At 29.2% G+C, this 23,180-nt stretch overlaps 2 protein-coding genes across 7 annotated transcripts in view; both read left to right on the forward strand.

Moving 5' to 3' along the window:
• The first annotated feature begins 283 nt into the window (after positions 1-283).
• LOC107450982 (cuticle protein 63-like) lies at positions 284-4,174 on the forward strand. The gene is made up of 2 exons (XM_016066934.3): positions 284-443; positions 3,641-4,174. Exons 1-2 carry the CDS (start codon positions 432-434, stop codon positions 4,115-4,117), a joined length of 489 nt encoding a protein of 162 aa, XP_015922420.1. The 5' UTR covers positions 284-431; the 3' UTR covers positions 4,118-4,174.
• Positions 4,175-11,819: 7,645 nt separating this feature from the next.
• Positions 11,820-23,180, forward strand: part of LOC107450979 (RNA-binding protein cabeza) — a 25,249-nt gene continuing 13,888 nt past the window's right edge. For 2 of the 6 annotated variants that reach the window (XM_016066929.3, XM_071182001.1), the window contains exons 1-4: positions 11,904-12,043; positions 12,763-12,796; positions 20,856-20,937; positions 22,041-22,185. In XM_016066929.3, the coding sequence (XP_015922415.1) occupies positions 12,031-12,043; positions 12,763-12,796; positions 20,856-20,937; positions 22,041-22,185 (274 nt within the window). In that variant the 5' untranslated portion in view covers positions 11,904-12,030. Of the gene's footprint in view, positions 12,044-12,762; positions 12,797-20,855; positions 20,938-22,040; positions 22,186-23,180 lie in introns of all 6 variants that reach the window. The other 4 variants (XM_016066928.3, XM_016066927.3, XM_071182002.1 and 1 more) reach the window with 4 other exon arrangements.

The raw sequence follows: 23,180 nt of genomic DNA on the forward strand, positions 1-23,180 counted from the left end.
CAGTATGTTTTTCTTAACCCATTTTGGTTCTGAATGCTAGTTATATTTCCTTATTTGACCCAGCCCATCGAACAACTTCGCTACAGCCTTGAAGAATCTGTTGGCCATTAATTAAAAAAATAAATAATTACGGTTTGAATAATTATAACGGTTCTTTTTACCGTTTCTTCCGCCCTCGTCTATAGTGGCTAGTCTTCTAAATCGAAGGTCACGTTTTCGTATTCAGAAAAATAAAATGCCTATTCAATCGGGAAGTATTAGAGATTTAAGATTTCAAGATCATTCAATATTTCTGATCCCTTTCGTTTGATTGAATGAATATACCCGTTTATTGGAAGCCGGGTGTCCTTGTATTGAAGGGATATATAAACATGGCTTAAAACTAATGCAATGTGTTCTGACCATTCAGTAAAACCATTTACTAATACATCATGATTGCTAAGGTAAGTTCGTTTTTTTTCTTCATTTATATATGTTACACACATAAAAAAATATGTTTCATTCGAAATAATTATCAAAAGAAGCTGTTAAAGAACACAGGGCCTTTAAATTGAAAATTTAAGAGCTTTTTTTAAAACTATTTTAGATTTTTTAGTAAGTTTTATAGTTTGCTTGCTTAATTTTGAAGTCTCAGATAATATGACGAAACCTACCAAATTGTACAAAAATTTTTAATAATGAAAAAAAAATTAAATTACTTCGCAAATCATTTAATATGTTAGCAGAAAATCTTCAAATTTTACCTAGACATACGTAAAGGAATCGATGTATGCATTGTATTTGTTTATTTTGGCATGTATGAGAGAAAAAAATTCTTTTGATGCTTTTTTAACAAAGCGTTTCTTAGCACTTAAACTACAACAAAAAGCTTTGTAATTAATAATTTAATATAGCATTGTTGTGGAACTAAATCTTTATATAAAGCGAATCACAAACTTATGGAAAATCAATGAAAAGTCTCAATACGAGAAGCAAAATAAAGAAAAGAAAAAAATAAAAATTATATTTTACCAATAAATATCCTACTTTAGTGCAATTAAAGCAAAATTTACAATATAATTTTTAACATCTTATTTATTAATAAATATGTCAGTACCAAAGGCAAACATTAATTTTGAGTTCGTTTTCGATAATTTTTTTATTTGTTTACTTCTTAAAAATCTGATTATTACCTGCTTGAACTATTTTTGTCATAATAAAATATGTAGAATTTTAAAGTGAATTTCAATACATTGAAACCCGTTTGAGAAGTTCCCGTTTAAACAGTTGATACCTTAAAGTTGTTAATTCGTTTAAATAGTTTAAATTATTCTTGCTATTTAATTCCCTATTTCTACAATACTAAACTGACATTTTTAAGAAATTTGGTTTTTAATTATTTTTCTATATTTTTGAAATTATCTAATATCTATTTGGACGATAAGTTATAAAATAAAATGGAAAAAAAAATAAAACTCAATACTAACACATAATAAAAAGAAATCTTCCTGCATTTATTTATTTTACAAATTATTTTGTATTTATATGCTTTTCTTTATTTATCGATTTATTTTTTATTTGTTAATTTTTCTATTGGTTTATTTTTATTCATTTATTTGTTTGGTTAGTTAGTTATCAGAGTGATTATTGTCTATTACTTTTTTTGTATTTGGACTGTTTCACCATTACAGCGATGCTACAGGCGACTAAAAATGTAAAAAGTGATAGAAACTCAATAAATTTTCACTCATTCATAATCTCTTTAATTAATCAATTGTAATTACCACTATGGCTTACATTTCAAATGATTTATATTTAAAGCAAAAAACGTTTTTATAATCATTTACGATATTAAACTGAAAATAATATACGAGAAAAGTTGCTGATTTATTTCTTAATAATTAATTTTTATAATTAATCTCTTTGAATAAAATTTAGAATTTTTTTAAATACTATTTTTGTATTTTTAATCGCCCGTAGTTACCTTGCAATTATGCACTCGGAACAAGTGAAATTAATCTGCCATAAAAACGTTTTATTCAATGCCATGAATGCATCATACAATGCATCAATGCCTGAAATATTATTACCAAATATGAATACATAAAAATAATTTCATTCATATTTGTAAAAATTATCTGTGTAAAATTATAATTTCTGACTGCCCCTGCACCGTTTAATTACACAGTTACTTCATTTTTTTCATTACTGCAGAAAGCAAATGTAAATCCGACAGGTAAATCACTCATTTAAACCATAACTTCAATTAGCCTATTTTAAGCACATTAACATTACAGTCATATTGAAATATTAATTCACTGGTGCCAGCAGTAGAACAATTAGAATGGAACATTTTGTTCTAAAACCTAGGCCTACTTGTTTGTCCTTTTTTTTTTTTCAAGATCAGTTCATGTTTTATAAACTTATATTAAAAAAAAGGATCATATATTAAAATGGACGAACATTTGAAAAAAATTTCTATCACATTTAGTTGAAAAATTGCATTATATCTAATCTAAATAAACTTTTACATCAAACATAATCTAACTTAAATTGTTTTAAATTCTATTGTATACCGAAATGTTCTTACCATTGAAATAAAACCAAAAATTGAAACATAAATTTGTTTAAATAAACTAAGATGTCAAACAGAATGTTCTAATTTTAACTAAAGTAATATATCAATATCTCATCTGTTTTATTTCGAAGCTTTTATTTTCGTTCTAAAATATCTTGCCAGCAAACTTTCAATAAGTTACGTAATTTTTAATAATAAGTTGTATAAATTATGATAAAGAATTAACAATATTTGCTGAGTTAAACAATTTTATCATTTTTTAAAAGTATAAAGAACAATTACTAATCTAAATGTTACTCTCATAGGCTTACAAATGAATTGCTGATAAAAATACGCATTCTATATTAACTTTATAACAGAGATTTTTTTTCCCGAGTATATTTTAGATTTATCATTCTGATTTGGTTTTTGAAAGTCGAATTTAAATAAAGCACTAAACTGTACATTGCAGTTAATCAAAAACTTGCTACCACTTTTTTTCCCCCGAGACGTATCTTTGTTTTACAATATGATCTTAAAATGCCTAAGATACGTACGCCTTTTCTTTATTATTATCTCTGTTTAGCCTCGTAATTCGACTGGGAAAAAATGATTCAACTATTACGTAGCACAGAAATTTGTAAATGAAACATCTAGTCTTGTCTAAACCTCGTAGGTGAAATTTTGAGTCTAACTAAAGATGCTACGTATGTGGGCAATAAAGTTGTGCCACAAACTCATTTTTAACTCGCTATATAAAAGTTAAGATTGGTGGTACCCCTATAGGCGTTAAACTCGCTCCTAATCGGATTTAAATAACAATTACCCTTAAAAATAAAGTCCAAAATAAAAACTAAGCTTATAGCGTATCGTGTTTGGGCATGCATGTGTGATGTGTTCCATCTAATTTTAGAAATATTTTATCCCTATTTAATACGAGAACTGGATACGGACTCAGTATTTCCTACAGAAAACGAAGGTGTTCGTAGGAGAAACTTAGGCACTAGTCCGTGAGCTGTATTGGCTCACCTTTACGTAACACATAATTCTTTGTTTCACCCATGTTTCTGCATTTATATTTATTAGATTTATTACTTTCTATAGGTTGCATTCTTCCTCACTGCTTTGGCAGCTGCTCATGCCACTGCACTCCTCGCTCCAGCTGTGTATGGACATGGACTTGCCATCAAAGCACCAGCAGCTCCCATCATCACTGCTCCCCTTCTTAGCAAATCTGTGATTCATGCTCCAGCAGCTCCTCTTCTTCACGCCCCTGTAGCACCACTCCTCCATGCTCCTCTAGTCTCCAAAACCGTTCTATCTGCACCAACATATGCTGTTCAAAAATCAGTGGTCACTACTCATCATGCTGCTCCAGTAGCTTATGCTGCTCCTCTTCCATATGCCGTTGCTAAGACCGCTCCAATCGCCCCTGTTCTAACCCACACTGGACTTCTTGGAGCAGCCCCATTGGCCTACACTGGACTTTTGGGACATGGACTCGCCTATTCTGGACATCCTCTTGCATATGGACATGGTCTTTATGCCCCTAAGCTTGGCTATTCTAAATTACTTTTGTAAAAAGAATTTTAAAGTCATTGTAAAAAAATTTAGATAATAAATAGTGTAAATACAGCATTTTTATCGTTTCCATTTCTATAGACTGCAAGTAATTATTAAATTATTATTATTATAATATTAAAATTTTCAATCACATCTGATAGATAAAACCACAATAACGTTGATGTGAAAAGAATATTTAATTCAAATTAATACTTAAAACTGTTAATATTTCTCAAATTTAAAAAAAGAAAATGTATGCCTAAAAATTGATTTTTAAAAACATCGAAAGTGAAATGAAGAAAAAACTAAAGCATACTAAATACATATACATTTGTAAAGAACTGGAAAGGAGAGCTGTAAACATTTATTATGATTTTGTCCTGTATATACAGGACAGAATTACTAGTCTATACTCTGACTAGACAAAAACTTCATCAATGCACTAATTTTGTATGAGTAACTATGATTGCACGTCTAACAGCATTCGATACTATTAAAACTTATTTTCTTTTCTTTTTTTTAATGTAAAAACAAATTTAATTTGTGAAATTTTTCATAGTTTTTACAGCTGATACCATATTACTGATAGTCACAGTTGTCCTAACAAATCAAGACTGTTGTTTTAAAATGACAAATTATTTTCATTATTTTGTCTACTGAAGAGAAAAGTGGTATGTTAGAGATTTTTAAATTTTATTACTACCATAAGTCATAAAAAATTAAACGACTTGTGCATAGGTAAAAAGGAAATATCATATCTTAAAAGAAAGTAAGTAGCTATTGTGATAAAATGAAAACAAGTCTCTTAAAATTTTAGAGAACAATGTGTATATTTAAAGCAATGTTCTGATTTATAACGACAGAATTACGACCCACGCTGTTAAAATTTTCATTCTAAAATTATGAAAAAATAACTGGCAGCTGTCGGTCCATTTGATTAACCGTAAAGTTTACGGTAACGAAATTTTTTTTTCCTTTATGGTTTTGAAACCATTTACAACTAGCATTTTTCAAAAGCGTAAAAAAAAATTTTAAAAAATTAAAAAAAGCAGAATTAAAAAATTAATATATTTGCTTCTACTTCTCAAATTTTTCTACCAAGTTTCAGAATATGTTAGTAAGGTAAAGCAGTACCACAACAGTCAGCTGTTAGTTAAGGGTATCTTGATCTTAGAGGAGATATTAGGACCTATTATTAATAATAGAACTTATAGTAACCCTTAGGAAAATTTGCCATAGAGAAGCCTATGGTAATCTATGGCAACCTATGGCTACCATAGAAATTTGTATGGCAAGATACCATACTCCTATGGTTGCCATAGAGATTTGTATGGCACAACACCATAAGCCTATGGCTACCATAGAGATTTGTATGGCACAACCCCATAAGCCTATGGCTACCATAGAAATTTATATGGCAAGATACCATACGCCTATGGTTACCATAGAGATTTGTATGGCAAAACCNTTTTATTACTACCATAAGTCATAAAAAATTAAACGACTTGTGCATAGGTAAAAAGGAAATATCATATCTTAAAAGAAAGTAAGTAGCTATTGTGATAAAATGAAAACAAGTCTCTTCAAATTTTAGAGAACAATGTGTATATTTAAAGCAATGTTCTGATTTATAACGACAGAATTACGACCCACACTGTTAAAATTTTCATTCTAAAATTATGAAAAAATAACTGGCAGCTGTCGATCCATCTGATTAACCGTAAAGTTTACAGTAACGAAAATTGCTTTTCCTTTATGGTTTTGAAACCATTTACAACTAGCATTTTTCAAAAACGTAAAAAAGAAAAAAAAATTAAAAAAGAGCAGAATTAAAAAATTATATATTTGCTTCTACTTCTCTCATTTTTTTACCAAATCTCAGAATATGTTAGTAAGGTAAAGCAGTACCACAACAGTCAGCTGTTAGTTAAGGGTATCTTGACCTTAGAGGAGATATTAGGACCTATTATTAATAATAGAACTTACGGTAACCTAGTTAATATTTTCCTGAATAATAAATGTACAGTAATAAATATAAATATGAAATTTCCTAAATAAATATGAATATCCGAACAATTTTTCCTATGCAATAAAGTAATTTCCTAAATAATGAAAAAAAAGTATTCTTCGAATTATAAATTTTATTCAATAACGGAATTTATTAAAAGATAATTTTATTTTTGATCCTAAAAATTTTATATTATATGAAATGTACTTTTATATATATTTTTAAGTTTGTACAACTAAAATATGTAATTAAATTCACCTGAAAGTATAAAAAAAAAATTATTTCAACGCATCAATATAAGTTCAGAGCAAAAAAAAAGCGATTTGTTTGCAAAATATTGGCGTGAAAAAAATGCCCGCGTTTCATCGAAAAAGCAGTAAAAATATCAAAATATTTATATCAATATAAAATTAAATTGTAATGAAAATACCTACAAATGTTAACTACATTGTAATCTATCAATTTAAATATTAATATAAAAAAATAATAGCTATTTTGCAGGTTAAAAACCAATTTATTTCATTCCATAACTTGATGTGCTAACATGCAAAATGTAAATAAATGCTTAAAAGTGAATGTAAAAGAATAAAAATCTTATTTGTGAAATGTAAAAGACCCTCCTTTTAAGAATTTTTCTTCCCATCCGTATGCACAACAGTATACAACCATTTTTATTGAATTTTATTGTTCAAAACAAAGCTCAGCAATCCACCTCCAATAATAAAAGACTGGAGATAGGATTTACTGGAAGGAAAATCGTCCCGGAATCACGTGACGATGTTCTTTGCAACAAGGGAAGGGGGACTGGTTCTGTAAATCACTCCTAAGATCTTGATAGGATTGAATTCTTGATGACAAGCTGGTGCCGGTGACTTCAATTAGACATTTTGGTTTAAAATTATGGGATTGAGTTTCTTTCTTTCTTTTTTTTTTTTTCAAAAGGAAAGGAAAATGGTAGTCATTACTGAAAAATATCTAATAAGTTCAAACATCATTATTTTTACTACACCTATTCCTACCACTTTAAAAAATAATAAGATTTCTTTTCACATTTCCTTTTCGTAACATTAACAGAGAATATTTTAGGGAATTCCAGGTAGGCACTCTCAAACTGTGTAACATGATCCCCCAAAATGGCGCATACTTTCTCAAGAAAACTGGGAAAATATGTGTCTTCAAAAAAAAAAAAAAAAAAAAAAAAAAAAANACGCAACAGTAACGAGCATCCATTTCTATGCTGTCTAAGTATAATTCTTTAAAAATAAATCAGTGTGACACTTTCCTCACATTTACTCGGCTCAAAAAAGAGAGATAAAAATGCGTGATGCAAAAAATTTATAATGTATAGAAAGAAGAAAAAAAATTTCCATGAATAATTGAAGTAATAATAAAAAAGCAATTGTATAACAAGCTAATTATAAATTTGAAAGAGCAGTTTTATAATCTTATTCAGCTATACATAAATTTTCTTAATGTGAACTCAAAGGGTACCAAACATTTGTACACATTGAAAATATTTCATATATTTAGCTATCCTTCTAGCTATCCTGACTCACATTTTTTGTATAACATAAAAACGTAATAGCATAAAACGATTTTTTGTCGATATCAACGCATTCTAATTGCCAGAAAATTACTTCGTATGAATGATCCAGTTTTCTCACATGAAGCCCCAGATTTATTTGGTTGTCATCAGCACAAAATTTTAAAAAGTTATAAAAATACTTATTTTTTATCATTCAAATATTTCTTATTGAATTGTATATACTTTAAAAATCTATTTTATGATTTATTATGCTTTTTTTAATGTATTTACTTTGTGAATAATTTATTTGCGTTCATGATTTGGATTGTTACCCAGAATGAAAAGCTTAAAGCTACAAGTGGTGTTTCAAAGTCATCCTGTCCGCAGTGGACTGATCGTTAAGACACTATTCCCAGCAGATCACCGAAGTCCAGCGGGCGGGTGACCTCTTGGATCAGTCTGCGTAGGGATCGAGGGTGTGCGGTATCAGTGCTCGTTAAACTGTTCTACCGTTAAGTGCTCGACTTCGCGTGCAAGTCGTCGGGCTACCGAAGCGGGGGTGCCATCTCCTCCGCAGAGAATCAAAATTGTGATGGCATGTCTTCGGATCATCCTCCGGGATGTTTCGCAGACNAAAACATAAAAACGTAATAGCATAAAACGATTTTTTGTCGATATCAACGCATTCTAATTGCCAGAAAATTACTTCGTATGAATGATCCAGTTTTCTCACATGAAGCCCCAGATTTATTTGGTTGTCATCAGCACAAAATTTTAAAAAGTTATAAAAATACTTATTTTTTATCATTCAAATATTTCTTATTGAATAGTATATACTTTAAAAATCTATTTTATGATTTATTATGCTTTTTTTAATGTATTTACTTTGTGATTAATTTATTTGCGTTCATGATTTGGATTGTTACCCAGAATGAAAAGACTAAAGCTATAAGTGGTGTTTCAAAGTCTTCCTGTCCGCAGTGGACTGATCGTTAAGACACGGTTCCCAGCAGATCACCGAAGTCAAGCATCACTGACTGCCGTCAGTGTGCGGGCGGGTGACCTCTTGGATCAGTCTGCGTAGGGATCGAGAGTGTGCGGTATCAGTGCTCGTTAAACTGTTCTACCGTTAAGTGCTCGACTTCGCATGCAGGTCGTCGGGCTATAGAAGCGGGGGCGCCATCCCTTCTGTAGAGGATCAAAATTGTGATGTCATGTCTTCGGATCATCCTCATGGATGTTTCCCAGACCGCCGCCAATAGCCCAATGTGCAACTCTAGTGCGACATAAATGAACTGCAACAACAACAACAATCAAAGTCAGCCTATAGTACTACCCTCGTTTGCATCTTTATTAAGACGGCTTCAATTTAGTAACCGTTTAACAATTATTGCAAAGTCGATCGTCTTAAGCACGCGTGCGAATGTTTGAAAATCACTTATAAGACGATCTACTCATCTCTAATCGCATTAACGTGCGATAGCCTATGTGATTCACGTGTAGTGAGAATGCTTCATGAGTAAGAAATGACTATCCTTATTGAAAGGGTATAAAATTGTTTTGCAAAAGCATGCTACTTCACATACTCTTCGACCTACTCTTGAATATCTAAAGAGCAAGGATCAGAGTGTTTTTTTTTCTTTTTCTTTTTAATCTTTATCAAAAATGAAAATGAAACAGCATACCAATTGGTTCAATAGTTAATATTTCGGTCAAGAAAGAAGGAAGGGAGGTAAAGGAAGTCAGATGTAAGAAACATTAAAAAAAAAAAGGAAAAAAAAAATAATCAAAGGTTGAATCTTGGAAAGACCGATAATCGTTTTTCAATTTCCCTCTGTTTCAACTTGCAATCAAATCCATCTTACTTTCCTGTGGGAAAAAAATATTGAAATTTCATTGAAGTAAAGATGATTTTTCAGACTCTATTTTTTCTCAATTTTTGTGACTTACTTTTTTCCTTGTTTATAATTTTCTCAATATTAAACTTAAAATTACATCAAATTTTTATAAAATTAGAAATTAAAATATTGTTTGTTACCTCTTCCATCGATAAATTATAATCTTAAATATATAATAATTTTTTTGAAAATAAAGTTCAACTTATTTTTTTCCCCTTTTCTCGTTTTAAAATTTACTGATTGCATTTATATTTTTGTCAGTTTATTTTAGCTTTCTTACTGCTTTTTTTTTTAAATAATAATATTTTTAAAATTTCTTAAATATTAACAAATTAAAAATTAAATCATTGTGTTTAGTATTTTCTCTAATATGTTATAATAATTTTGAAATTTTTCAAAAGTGCTAAATTTTGACTTTATTTTTAATACATTAGGACATTTAACAAAATAATTTTTATATTTAAGTTTTATTGATTTGTTAAATTTCAGGAATTTTTAAGTTTTAGCGATCAATCTTTTTTAGTAATATATTAGGTGTACCGGAAATTAACATCGTTTTTGTTACATTAAATTGATCAATATATTTTGGCTAGTTTTATTGTTTTAACCAATGAGGTAAATGTCCATGTTATCGGAAATCTTTTGCTATCTATCTGATTGATAAAAATTATATCTATTTTTGAGCAAAATATAAGGAACAGGCGTTCTTGAAGCGATCAGAATGATTAGAAATCTGATTGCGTAAGACTGTCAAAAGGTGTGATTGAAGAAGTCCTACCTTTATTCATTAAATTTTACACGATTATTAAAGATGCTCTGTGCGAAACAATCCAGAAAAAAAATTCTGAACAGAATGTTCAGAATAAATATTTAACAGTTATTTCACGTAATCAAGTAAGAAATTTTTGAATGAAACTTCTGTATACATCTGAATAATCCAATGTGTATACAATTGAGCAAGTTTGAATTTTTAAGAATATTTCGTTCATGTTTTGTACTTGTTTCGTTCATGTTTACTACTCATGTTTTGTAAATATGAAGCAAAACAAAAAGTTATACCTTTATGCATTTTTTTTTACCATTATCAAATAAAATAATTTCAAAATATAAAAAGGTAAGATTTATAATTGTATTCGAACAATACTTTATTTTTATTTCCAGATATAAGTAATAAGTAGAAGAAAACGTAAATATAATATAGATATCTAATATTTTGATAGCTCTTCTGAAATTGCCTAGGGTAGGACATTTCTTTTTTTACTCTATCGAATTTAAATTAATGCACATTATAAAAGTAAATTGTACGGCATTTTTATTTTAAAAAATAAGTAAATAAATAAAACTTGTAGACAAACTTATTTTTTAAATTATAAATAAAATTTATTATTATCCGTATATATTTACTATTATTCTTAATCTAGGGGTTAACATGAAAATTGGCAGGGACCAACTCTGCTTAAAATCATATTTACGGTAGAAATTTTGTAACACCTAGTATAATGTGGAATCAACAGTTTCCTTACCAACCGAAGTGAATATAAATCTTAGCTTAATAGAGTATGAGACATCTAGCGTGTTCACATTGACGACGTTTGATTATAATTTCTACCTCACTTTTTGTGACGTGCTATTGTTTTACCGTAAGATTCTTCATATATTTGTGGTGATGGGGGAAAAAATTGTTAACTTATTTAAAAATATTTTCTGAAAGTATATGGATGATTTCGCCTTTTCTCAATCACCACAGGATTTTTAAGTTATACCTTTGGTAGTTAATTTTTAATGTATAGTCTGATTAAGAAATTGAGATTTTTTTCATTATTGTCATTTGGTCTTCATTTTTAAATTTGTCTAATACTTCTGCTCTGTTTGAATAATGGTGAAGAGAGACTTCTTCTACTCATGCTGCAAAATATACAGAAAATAATGTTTACCAGAACAATTTATACCGTTGCTAATATATAAATTTAAGAACATTTGGGGAAATAGTGAATTAATTAGTTTTAAAATGCCATATTTTCATAAATGTTCCAACGTGTTGTTCTTAAGTTAATTTAAAATTCCAAGACTACGTAGTTGAACATCTCAAAGTCAATATGAATCGGCTGTTCGACACCGCTTATAAAATAAAAAAAGATGTGGAACCAGTATCGAGTGTCTTGTGTTGGAATAAAAATTGAGAAAGCAGCCATTAAACTTTTTTTTAAATTTTGGCTTTATAAGACGTATTTAAAATTAAAATCTAGATATTCCCATATTTTGTGTATTACGCATAAGTGAATTTTTTCGAAAGATCTCGTTTGTGTTCATGTCATTTGGAATGTAACTTTAAAACAGCAAAAATATTTTATGACAGTTAAAAAGTTTGTAACTGTAACATAATCGTGCTACAGCAAAACCATTTTCAATTGCCGGTTTCGTCTCGCAATCAGTTCTTGTCGGATTAAATTAAATATTAAATTTAAAACTTATGCAGTTTTAAATCGCAAATATATGAACTATGGCTGATCAACGTAAGTAATAATTTATCGTTTTCCGTATCATATTATGCGTCTTGTGTCACTGATTTAAGTTCGTTTTAAGATTCAGCTTTTGTCAAAGTTAAGCGCCATTTTGTTAAGTATATATCTGACCTTATTGCAATAAATTGTTTAAATTTCAAAAACGTTTTTAATGTAAACTATTCTATCATTTTTAATTGTTATCATATTTTAGCATGTGCAACACAAAAGTGGACTTAAGGTTATAATTTACTAAGGCATATGCACAATTTAGTCTTCGTACGAAGTAGATAGTTTTATGTGGTTTTCCTTCAATAATTTTTGTAAATTTATTCTAATTTTCTCAATTAATATGTTTATAGTAATGAAGTGGTTTCTTTTATCATAGAATTTTTTTGAGCTAGTATTGACTGGCAATTAATAGTACTCAAAGTATCTGCTCGTTTGTAAAATTAGAATTTTAATTTAATTGTCATTTTCTTCTCATTTCTTAAATCAGCCATTCTTGCTAGCTAAGATATTATAAGTTCATCTTATTTTCCTCCCTTTTTTTAACGAATTCAATCTGTCTACTAAATAATGCTGAAATGTAGTTAGTTTATTTATTGCTGTAAATCTTAATGTAAGTTGTAGAAAAGCCATAGTAGAAACTAGAAAAATCAGAAATTTAGCAGCTTTTTGTTTAATCTTAAACTATCAGTTATTGAGTAATAAAATTCTTTTATTTACAGAATATTCTCAGTACCCAGCTGCTGGGCAAACAGGGTAAGCTTTTGTTCTATTTATTACTGCTATTTGTTTTTCATTTATGTGAAGTTTTAAGAATATAAATTTATTTATAGTCCGATATTTTCTATCTTAAAACTTAATAAGCCACAGTTTTTGCCCTCTTTCATGTTTTTTCCAAGCAATTGGGGAATGTTGTGATGAGACTTAATGGGATTTTGTTAATCTTTTAAGACCTGAATTTTTTTTTATTCCTCATACCTCATACCGCGACAAATCTCTCTAATATTAACTTTCTGCAAGATACTTTTATTTAAAAATAACAGATATACACATGTCACTAATTTAAAGTAACAGAAGCGTCTTAAAGAAAACCTATTTGGGTTAAATAAAATAATTTTTCAATTGAATATGTAATATTTCTTTTTTATTCTAGTATGGGAGATATTCTTGCTTTTTGTAGGAGAAAAATACGCTGATTATTCCCTTATCGCTTTTTGTAAATCGTCGTAACATTAAAAAAAATTAATAAAAAGAAGCGTAATCCGTAGCAGAAAGCCGTGTAATCTGAAACTCCAGAGAAAAAATCGACTACGAAATCATGTAAATTGGACTCTTCAAAAAGGGGTTACTAAATTCCTCTTTTCATTTTGAGATTCATTTGTACTAAACAATATAGTATTTAAAATATTGGATTTTAAAAGCTATGTGGAAATCAATAGTGATTAAGTGCATAAAAAAATAGAACGAAAATGTCTGCAGAAAAGAAAGCAAAAATAAATTTTTTTTTTATTTTATCTCAAATAAGAATAGAAAAATCACAAACATTTNAAACACCCCCCCCCCCCATCTGATGCCCAAGAAAGGCATCTGTTGAATACAATTATGAAGAAAAGATAAAAAAATNTATATACATGTCACTAATTTAAAGTAACAGAAGCGTGTTTAAAGAAAACCTATTTGGGTTAAATAAAATAATTTTTCAATTGAATATGTAATATTTCTTTTTTATTCTAGTATGGGAGATATTCTTGCTTTTTGTAGGAGAAAAATACGCTGATTATTCCCTTATCGCTTTTTGTAAATCGTCGTAACATTAAAAAAAATTAATAAAAAGAAGCGTAATCCGTAGCAGAAAGCCGTGTAATCTGAAACTCCAGAGAAAAAATCGACTACGAAATCATGTAAATTGGACTCTTCAAAAAGGGGTTACTAAATTCCTCTTTTCATTTTGAGATTCATTTGTACTAAACAATATAGTATTTAAAATATTGGATTTTAAAAGCTATGTGGAAATCAATAGTAATTAAGTGCATAAAAAAATAGAACGAAAATGTCTGCAGAAAAGAAAACAAAAAAAAAATATTTTTTTTTTACTTTATTCTCAAATAAGAATAGAAAAATCACAAACATCCCCCCCCCCCATCTGATGCCCAAGAAAGGCATCTGTTGAATACAATTATGAAGAAAAGATAAAAAATTTTGAAAATTTCTGCAGTAAGGAAAACTAAAATATTTTTTTACTTCCCAAAGGAAAGATCTTTCTGCAAGAACTTGGTAACGTTCTGCGACATTGTTGCTGTGTTGCCACGGGTATATCATGATGTAATAAAAGCTCCTATTAAAAAAGCTGTTACTTGTTTCAGCTTAATGAATGTTTTCTTCTTTTAGCCAATACTTTATTTTTGAAAAAAATAAAAAACATTTGCTGGATGTGTAAGCAGTTCTTTCTCAGATCAGAATTCTCATAAAATTTTCACTATTCATTTGATGTATTGTATGTCATGCTAGGTTAAAATGGGTTTTGAGTTTGAGTAAGAAAGAGATTGCCATTTTCATTCTTAATACATTATATTTCTAATTTATCCAGACACGAATCTATTTTATTAAATACAGTCGTCCCCACTTAATCGCCCCTCGGATGATCGAATAACCCGCTCATACGGATAAAATTTAATGGAACCAAATCAATTTATATTAAACTAATGTTATACTTTCCCGTTTAAACGGTTATTTGTTATGTTTTGTCCCCGCTTAATTGCATAAAGAAGCGGTACTGAAATGAAAGAGAAAAAAAAAAATTTTGAGAAATGTTTCACCAGATAAAATGGAGTTTCCCTTTTTCAGTTAAGATAAGGATACAATAGGTGGTCATTTCAATTGGAATTTCTTATTCATTAGTTGATGATTGGGATGAAGTTGAAAAATTAATCAAATCTTGCTGCCAGTTATGCACTGAAGTAAACAAAGGGAGTTTCACCCCTCCTTCACTTACTTCACTCACACATAATATGTATAAAAGGGATAGAGTGATTTGTTTTTAGGTCAAGACTTGTGATCCCCTCTTGATGCTCCATTAGCTTTGATAAGAAAAAGTTTTAAAAACCTAATACACTAGTGTAGAGGGTGTCTTTCTCTTAAGTAGAATAATTGCTTAATCCAGTGAATAATTTTGAGTTGGTTGCAAGTTGAGCGCGAAAGAGAATGATTTAAATTAATTGCAAAAAAAAAAATGAATCTTAGAAACAATAAATTTCAAAATAATCCCCAACTAAAATAGTGCGTTATTTAGGAATTTCTCAAGTTTCGAAGATAAGACAAAAAAAAAATTATGAATGTGTTTGAAAGGAATACGCAGAAGTCATGAAAATTTTAGTAGAAATTAAAAGGGAATATCCCATTGTGATAAATTTATCTATTAAACGGGTATAAGAAACAGTCTTCAATTATATAATTTTTCGGATGGGATCAAATAATATTTTAGTTCCTACATGATACTTTTCACTAACATTGATTTATTTTTATTTAACTTTAAATGTTATTTTTTTATGATACTAAGACAGAAAGTTTTAATTATATTATTGATCATTAAACTGAGTTTACTGAATAAAAAAAACCTGCTTAATAGCATGAATTTGGCTGGATCCGATGGTATTCCTTTAAGCGGGGTTGACTGTACTGTATCTATTTATATTTTATAGTATAACATGCACGTGTAATCATTTAAAGATAAATGAGTAAGATCTCTGTTTGGGTGCTCTTAGCTAATTGGTGTTAGTCTTAAGGACAGTCTGATATTGTCTGCACAGGAAAAGTGTTAGAAAAATGCAAAGTGGAACTAACTCTTGTAACCATTTTATATATTAAATGTCAGAATTAAAAAATTTTTTTAGTTATGTAAGTTCGATTTTTATCCCTAAAATCTACATGTGAATTTTTTGTCATTAAATAAATTTAGGCAATATATTTAGCAGAGCTCATTCTAGCCAGAAAAAAGGGCAGGGGGCAAAAGTTTAAAAAAGGGGCATTATTATTCTAAAAAGGCGATAATTTCTTTCTATGGGCTTTACACGTTCTATTAAAACCATTGTAAATTAGTAAAAGATTTTATTTTGTTTTACTTAGCAAAGCAATCATATTAATTACTAATTTTTATTAATAAATTAACATATATATCTAGTTAATTAGCTTAGTAATTTATTTAAAATACATGCATATATCAATAAAATAATAACCGTATGTTTTTAANACTATCGTGGAGGGTGTGATGACTATTTTTCCTTTCCCTTATAAATCTATATTGACAGCAACAACAAATTAAATAAAAAGAGTTGAAAATAACAAAAGTTTAAAAAATCCATTGTGGAGTTTGGGGGGGGGAGAAAGGGTATGGAGTCTATTACATCAAGGCATTAATTAACTTCAGGGGCAGCAGGGTGGATTCTTTTGACTAAAAGGGCAGCAGGGTGCTGTATTTAGTGGGAAGTAATGAGAAATATAAATGCTATACTTAATTGTATAAATGAAAAATTTTCCACCAGAATGCTTAACTGCAAGAGTTATTAGTAATAAAATTTTAATATGTTCCTTTTTGCAGTTGCTGATATTTGATAAAAGGTTTTTGTCATGTATTTGTAATTGATTTCTGGTTTGGGTTTTTGGTCAAGACACTTGGGTTTTACTATCCTAAACTGACTAAAACTGTCTTAAAGTGTCCAATACCGTGATAATTTTTTCAAAGGGTGTTTGTGTAACTATTGTACACATAATTATATATTAATGAATATTTGATACTTTTTATATAATTTGCTTTAACTTATTACAGGAAAATGATATATTATAATAAGAAAAGATTTTAACTTTTAAAGCTCCACAATTAATTGAATAACAAAGGTGAAAATCTTATCCTTTAACACGTTCGCTGCCGCCAAAGCACTGGCGCGTCAGAGCAGCACCTCCTGGTATGTCGATCGACTATGATAAGCTATATGCTCTGTGTTTAGTGTGACTTTGGGAGTTGGAACAGAGAGGTTGTTTCGCCACGTTAGTGAAGCATTATTTTTTGTGGTTGGTTTTCAAAACTTGTTTGAATTTTTTTATGTGTGTGACTGCCAATATCTGTTTATTTTGCTTATTTGTAAATATTTTCAGTTTTGTTTCATAAATGGTACTACATATACTTGAATGGTATTCCTTATATATTCCTTTTAAGCTGCTATTTTATACAATATGCCAGTAATTTCTGAGATTATTGATCAGACACGCTGGGGGGGAGGGGGAACGCTCTCTAAACAGGAAAATGTTTCTTCATTTTTCTGGTTTTCCTAGTGAAATGTAAGGAACATTTAAACCAGTGTTTCCCAAACTTATGACTTTTGTGTACCCTTTCTAAATTTTTCGTAACGCTGTGTGCCACTAATAAAAAAGAATGCATTCTTTACTATAAAAAAATTGCACAAAAGCACAACTGGCTGTTGACACCACTAATCATTAACTGTTAGCTCTGAAAAAAATAACCAATAGAAAAGTATGTAATCGTAAATTTTCATGACTAGCTTTGTTTTTAAATTAATTTTTTTTAGGATTTTCCTTTGTTGCAAGACATTTCGCATAAAAGCGCGTACCCCCACTAAACTGTTCCCGTACCCCTGAGGGTATGCGAACCATTTAGCGGGGTACGCGCTTTGGGAAACATTGATTTAAACCATTAAAACCCTGTTTTGTAATCTGCCTCCTAAGGATGGAAAAATCATTTTTAGTGGCAGCAAATGTGTTAAATATGAATAAATTATCTATTAATACTTGTTTAGTTTTAAAAAACTTATCATTTATTAATATATTTTTTTATTAATTTTCAATTGATGAGATTTTTCCTCCTTTTAGCGAATTTCCGATTTTTTAACTTTTATCTCTTGAATTTCAGCTTTTTTTTTAAATCAAAAATTCAGATTTTCTAAAAATTTCACTTTTTTTCTAAGTATTCCGCTTTTTCGGAAAATTCACAGATTTTCAAAGAGAAACGGAAAATTCAAACTACATAGCTACCAACCCTTTCTCATTTTTACTTATTTTAGCTATTTTCTCCCCTTTTACACGCAGCAGAAAAGATTTTCCGAATTTTTTACCCGCCCTGCAGATAGATCCGATTTTCGTAGTTCAAACGACGCTGCTTCTGGCAAGCCTTTTAGAGGTCCACAGCCTGGAATCTGCTAATATCTTGATTCTTATTCACACAATTTTAATATCAAACATAGCTTTTCATATTTGCGTGTTTCGATTCTTATTCACGCGATTTGAATATTGTACGTTGCGATTCTTATTTACGAGATTTAAAAAACCGGTATTGTGATTCGTATTTACGCCTTTTTAAAAAGCTATGTAGCGATTCGTATTCACGCAAGTTTAAAATTCAATGCCTTGATTTGCTCATGTGGTTTATAATATCAAACATTGATTTTCATATTTATACGTGATTTTAAAATAAGGCATTGGGATTCGCATTCACGCATTCTAAAATTTAAGCATCATAATTCTTATTTATGCAATCTAAAAATTACACATCATGATTTGTATTTACGCGATCTAAAAATTATGAATCGTGATTTGTATTTACGCGTTTTAAAATTTCTATATCCCAGTTTGTATTTTCTCATTTTCAAAATCGTATATCTAGTTTTATATTCATGTGATTTCAAAATCCATAATTGTTATTCATATTCACGCAATTTTAAGATCAGCTATCGCGATTCTTGTAAGAAGTAAATCATTTTCTTAATTAGTTACTATAAAGGTGACTGTTTTTCAGACGACGATTATTAGTATATGTAAGTGTTACAACATCAGAGAAACTGGAAGGGAATATATTCAAAACTTACATTCTGTGCTTGCAAAGAAGAAAAAATAGGATTTGTCACAAGATGTTTGAAGATGGACTAACGACTAAATATAGCAAACATAAAAGATATAGCAAACAAAAGCAATCACTTAAAAAGGAATTTATTTATTTATGCTATAAAATGCAAAACTCTTATCAAATAAAAAACAATTATCTAAACAGTTGCTGATTGTCATGTAATTTTTCAAACTAAAATANTTTGACAGTTTAAACATCTACTTCACTGTTACTTCATTGCTGTTTCAGAGAGCTCTAGTTAGATTGGTCTATAATATGAACATAATGATTTGGTCCATTGTTAAAGTTTTTTTTTCCCAATTTAATTTAAAAAGTAATATTACTGATATATTTGCTATAAATCACGTAACAGTATTTATTAAAAGAAATGAAATATTAATGTATATTCTCAGTAGTGTTAATTTGCTAAACCAGGTAGTTTTTCAAGTAATAATTGTCTCTGATGTGATCTGAGGAAAAATATAATTTCTAGCTTTATTTTTTCAATTGGTAATTTTTATTTTCACTAAATGTTAAGTATCAATGTAGTCATTTATATAATAATAGATAAGTACACAATTGTATGTCAACTCATTATTTATTACATTAAACTGTGTGGAATTTATTATTAAAGGGTTGTGCTTGCGTAAAATTTACTATCGTGGAAATTCAGCTTTTTTGCCTTTTGGCTAATCTCATCCCTGCAATTCGTATTTAGTGTTTTAAACTTAATTGTATCTTATAAAAGATAGCAACATTAATTCATTAAATACTATCATTTATTTTGTTTTAATTCTGATTCAGAAATGTCAGTGCAATTTTTTGTAGGAGCCTGCGCAGTAGTAAGGTTCTTTTGAACCTTTACTTTGTTTTTCGCCACGGCGCAAATTAATCTACGAATTTGATGTGTTGTAGATGTTTATAATATTTCTTTTCGGGACCAGCTCCCAAACGATTTTACTATTAGGATTAAAGATTAATTATTGTTTCTATAGCTATTATATGATTATCTATATTAATTTCGAGGTGAGTCATATTTTTATGTTTTGTTGTCAATCGTTGTGCTGAACGGTCTGAAATCGTTTTCATGTTCAATTATCTAAATAATTATTGTTGCTATCTTATTAACAACTTGATTACTGTTATTTTTGTGAAATCAATTTTCCAGTATTGTTTATTGTTCAATATATTATTAAGCAAAATAAAATGTTCTTAAGAATCTTAATTCGTCAGGGTTTAAATTGTATAATTTCTTCTTCTCTCTTTTCTATTTTGGTAATTTTACCTGGTTCATCAATTTTACAAACATACAATACTGATAACATTAAGGATAAATAATGCAGTATTAAAAAAATATATAATTATTATTGTCAGTAAAACAAAACTTGTTTTCATTCTGTTTCTGAATATGTTTTCATTCTGTTTCCGAAATTAAGCTGTTATTTTTCACAATATTTTTTTTTAATTGTGACAATTTGAATAAAAAGGTTTTGGACGGTTTTAACTGTGGATTAATCCATTCTGTCCTTAACCTTACAAACTATGATTGATTAGAAAGAGCTGCACTTTTATTAAAAGACAAAATTATTTTTAAATTTGAAGTAATATGAAAAAAATAAAAATAGTAATTCTGCTTAATTTATTGAAAAATTTTACTTTCATTAATTTTATCATTAAGCTAATTTAAAATAAGATTAGATATAAACTGATTCTGGAAAGTCTTATAGTGACAATCAAATTAAAACTTTTATTGTTAAATGGTTATGACCTTTTTAACTATTAAATTAAGTTTAGTTAAAAAAAAATTTCATGTAAAACCAATGTGTAATTGATATTGTCTGCTCTAGTATTGTATAGTAATGAAACATAAAAGAAATTAAAAGCAGAATTTTCTTTGTAACTTAACTCAAATAAAAATTGTTACAGATATTCTTATGGAAGTTATGGTGGTGATTCTTCATACCCCCAGAGTGGTTATGGTAGCTCTACCGCAGCAAATGCATACAGTGTGAGTATCTTTGGTTTTCCCCATGTTTCTTTCTCCTATTTTTCATACAGTGAGATGGTTTTTAGCTCTGTTACACCTTTTAGTGTAGCAGAGCTAAAAACCATCTATATTAGTTTTTTTTTGCCGAATGAATGTTTCAGTTTGAAATGTTACTGAAAAGTCAAATTTTTGAAGGAGTAAGGGGGAAAGAGTGGGGCTCTTTTTTTATGGAGGATGGGATGTGTTCAACATGCTTTTTAGTGAACAGAAGCTGGAAGGTTAATAAAAGAAAATGCATAGACAAAAAAGTAAAGGAAATTCAAGTATTCAATTAGAATAGGAATGATTGAACTGTGGCTATTTTTAAATTGATAATTAAGTGGTAAAATAGTTATCTGTACAGTATAACACCTTTTATTTGGTTTACAGAAAACCTGGAAAGACTTAAAAACTTATTTCCCTCTTTATTTTGAACTAGAGTGACAATCGTCTATCTTTAAAGCTGGGTAGATAGAAATTAGAGTATTTTTTTTCTCCCTGTTTAAACGGAGGCTCTCTTGAACCTCTTAACTACTAGGCACGCCAATAACTTATGCTTATAATCCTGTGATTATACCTCAAATCGTTAATGTATGGAGCAGCTTTTTTTAATGTGTTTTTTCCCGGAAACAAATTATTTAATTTTGATTTAAGAATGGGAAATATCAGCTTACAGAGGGCGATGGATGATTAATTCGAAAAATACATCTGTTTTATTTTATAAATATAATGAAGTAAAGAGTGAAGTGAAATTTTTTTAAATTAGAATTATAAAATGCCTACAGGGGTCTGTCCATGCCAAATTTACAACCCTTTATTATTTACCGTATATTCTATGTTAAATATTCAATCAATAATAATAATAATTTTTCTGTAAATTAAATGTCAGTTATAAAATAATCTGTCATAAAATGATATTTAAAAATTATATTCTCTGTTCTTTTTTTAAAATTTTTTTTTTTATGTCACTAGTCACAATTATTGTATGTTTCACTTACTATCTTGAGTTTTTTTTAAAAGAAATTTTTGTGTTTCAGAAATTATAAGTGTATTACTAATAATTCTTTATTCAAATTGTTTTTTAGGGTACATCATCTACTGGTTGGAGTGGCTCTTCAGCACCAGCCAGCAGCACCAACTATGGCTCATATGGGGGAGCAGACCAATATGGATCAAGTCAACAGCAATATAATTATGGCCAACAACAACCATCTTCATATTCTGCTGGAAGTAAGTATCTCATCTTGAGTCTTTGTTATGCTTTACGTTTTAGCTTGACAGTTTATGTAATATTGTTCATTTTGTAATTTTACTCATTTTGCCCGCTACTAAGTTAAACCTATTTTGGAATGTGTTTAAATCAGGGTTGGCAGGTTTTTGACATGTGACAGTTTTTGACAGTTTAAACCAGAGGTTCCCAAACTTTTTTTTCTCGTGGACCACTTTCAAATTTTTACTATTTTCGGTAGACCCCCTGCTGCTACATTTCTACTGTATTCCCAAAACTCCTAAAAAAATATCACCCTAAATTGGGGTGTTAAGAAGAAAAAAAAGTAGCACATTATCTTGTGTCCTATTTATTAAAATAATACTTGTAGTTATACAAAATTATAAACATTTATTATTACAAACATTGACAAAAAATCAACAATGAATTCTGAAATGTAAATCAACAATAAAAAATAGTCATACTTTTAATGAGATGGATGTACTTGATGAATTGGCAGCAAATTATCAATATTTAGCTTCAGTTTTGTAAGAAGTAATCTCAAATCTCTCCGTTCTGTGATGTCCAATCTGCTCCTTTTTTTTGTTAACAGGTTGGTAACGACACTAAAACTTGTTTCGACAAGATATGACAAGGGAAACGCTATCAAAAATTTTCTCACAATTTCCCACAGCCCAGGATATTTTTCGGGGATTTCTGCCTTTAGCCAAAATGTTTGATAGCCTTTTTTAAATTTCACCTTCAGTTCCTCGTTGGCGCTGAGCTCAAGTAGCTCCTCTTGTAATACCACATCCACCTCTTCCGTTTCATCAAATGGGGTTATGATCTATGGTAGTATTTCCATCGTCAGAATATCTTCAAATCTATTTTTGAAGTCATCATGCAGGGTATTTAAATGCGAGCGGGCGCACGGGCGGCACTTTGCAAGTCTCGACATGTGGTGTACACTTGTACTATTATCTATTGTTCTATTCAATTCTGTGTTTGAACTGAGTCT

The sequence above is a fragment of the Parasteatoda tepidariorum genome, chromosome 6, assembly GCF_043381705.1.
Source record: "Parasteatoda tepidariorum isolate YZ-2023 chromosome 6, CAS_Ptep_4.0, whole genome shotgun sequence".
NCBI classification, from domain to species: domain Eukaryota; kingdom Metazoa; phylum Arthropoda; class Arachnida; order Araneae; family Theridiidae; genus Parasteatoda; species Parasteatoda tepidariorum.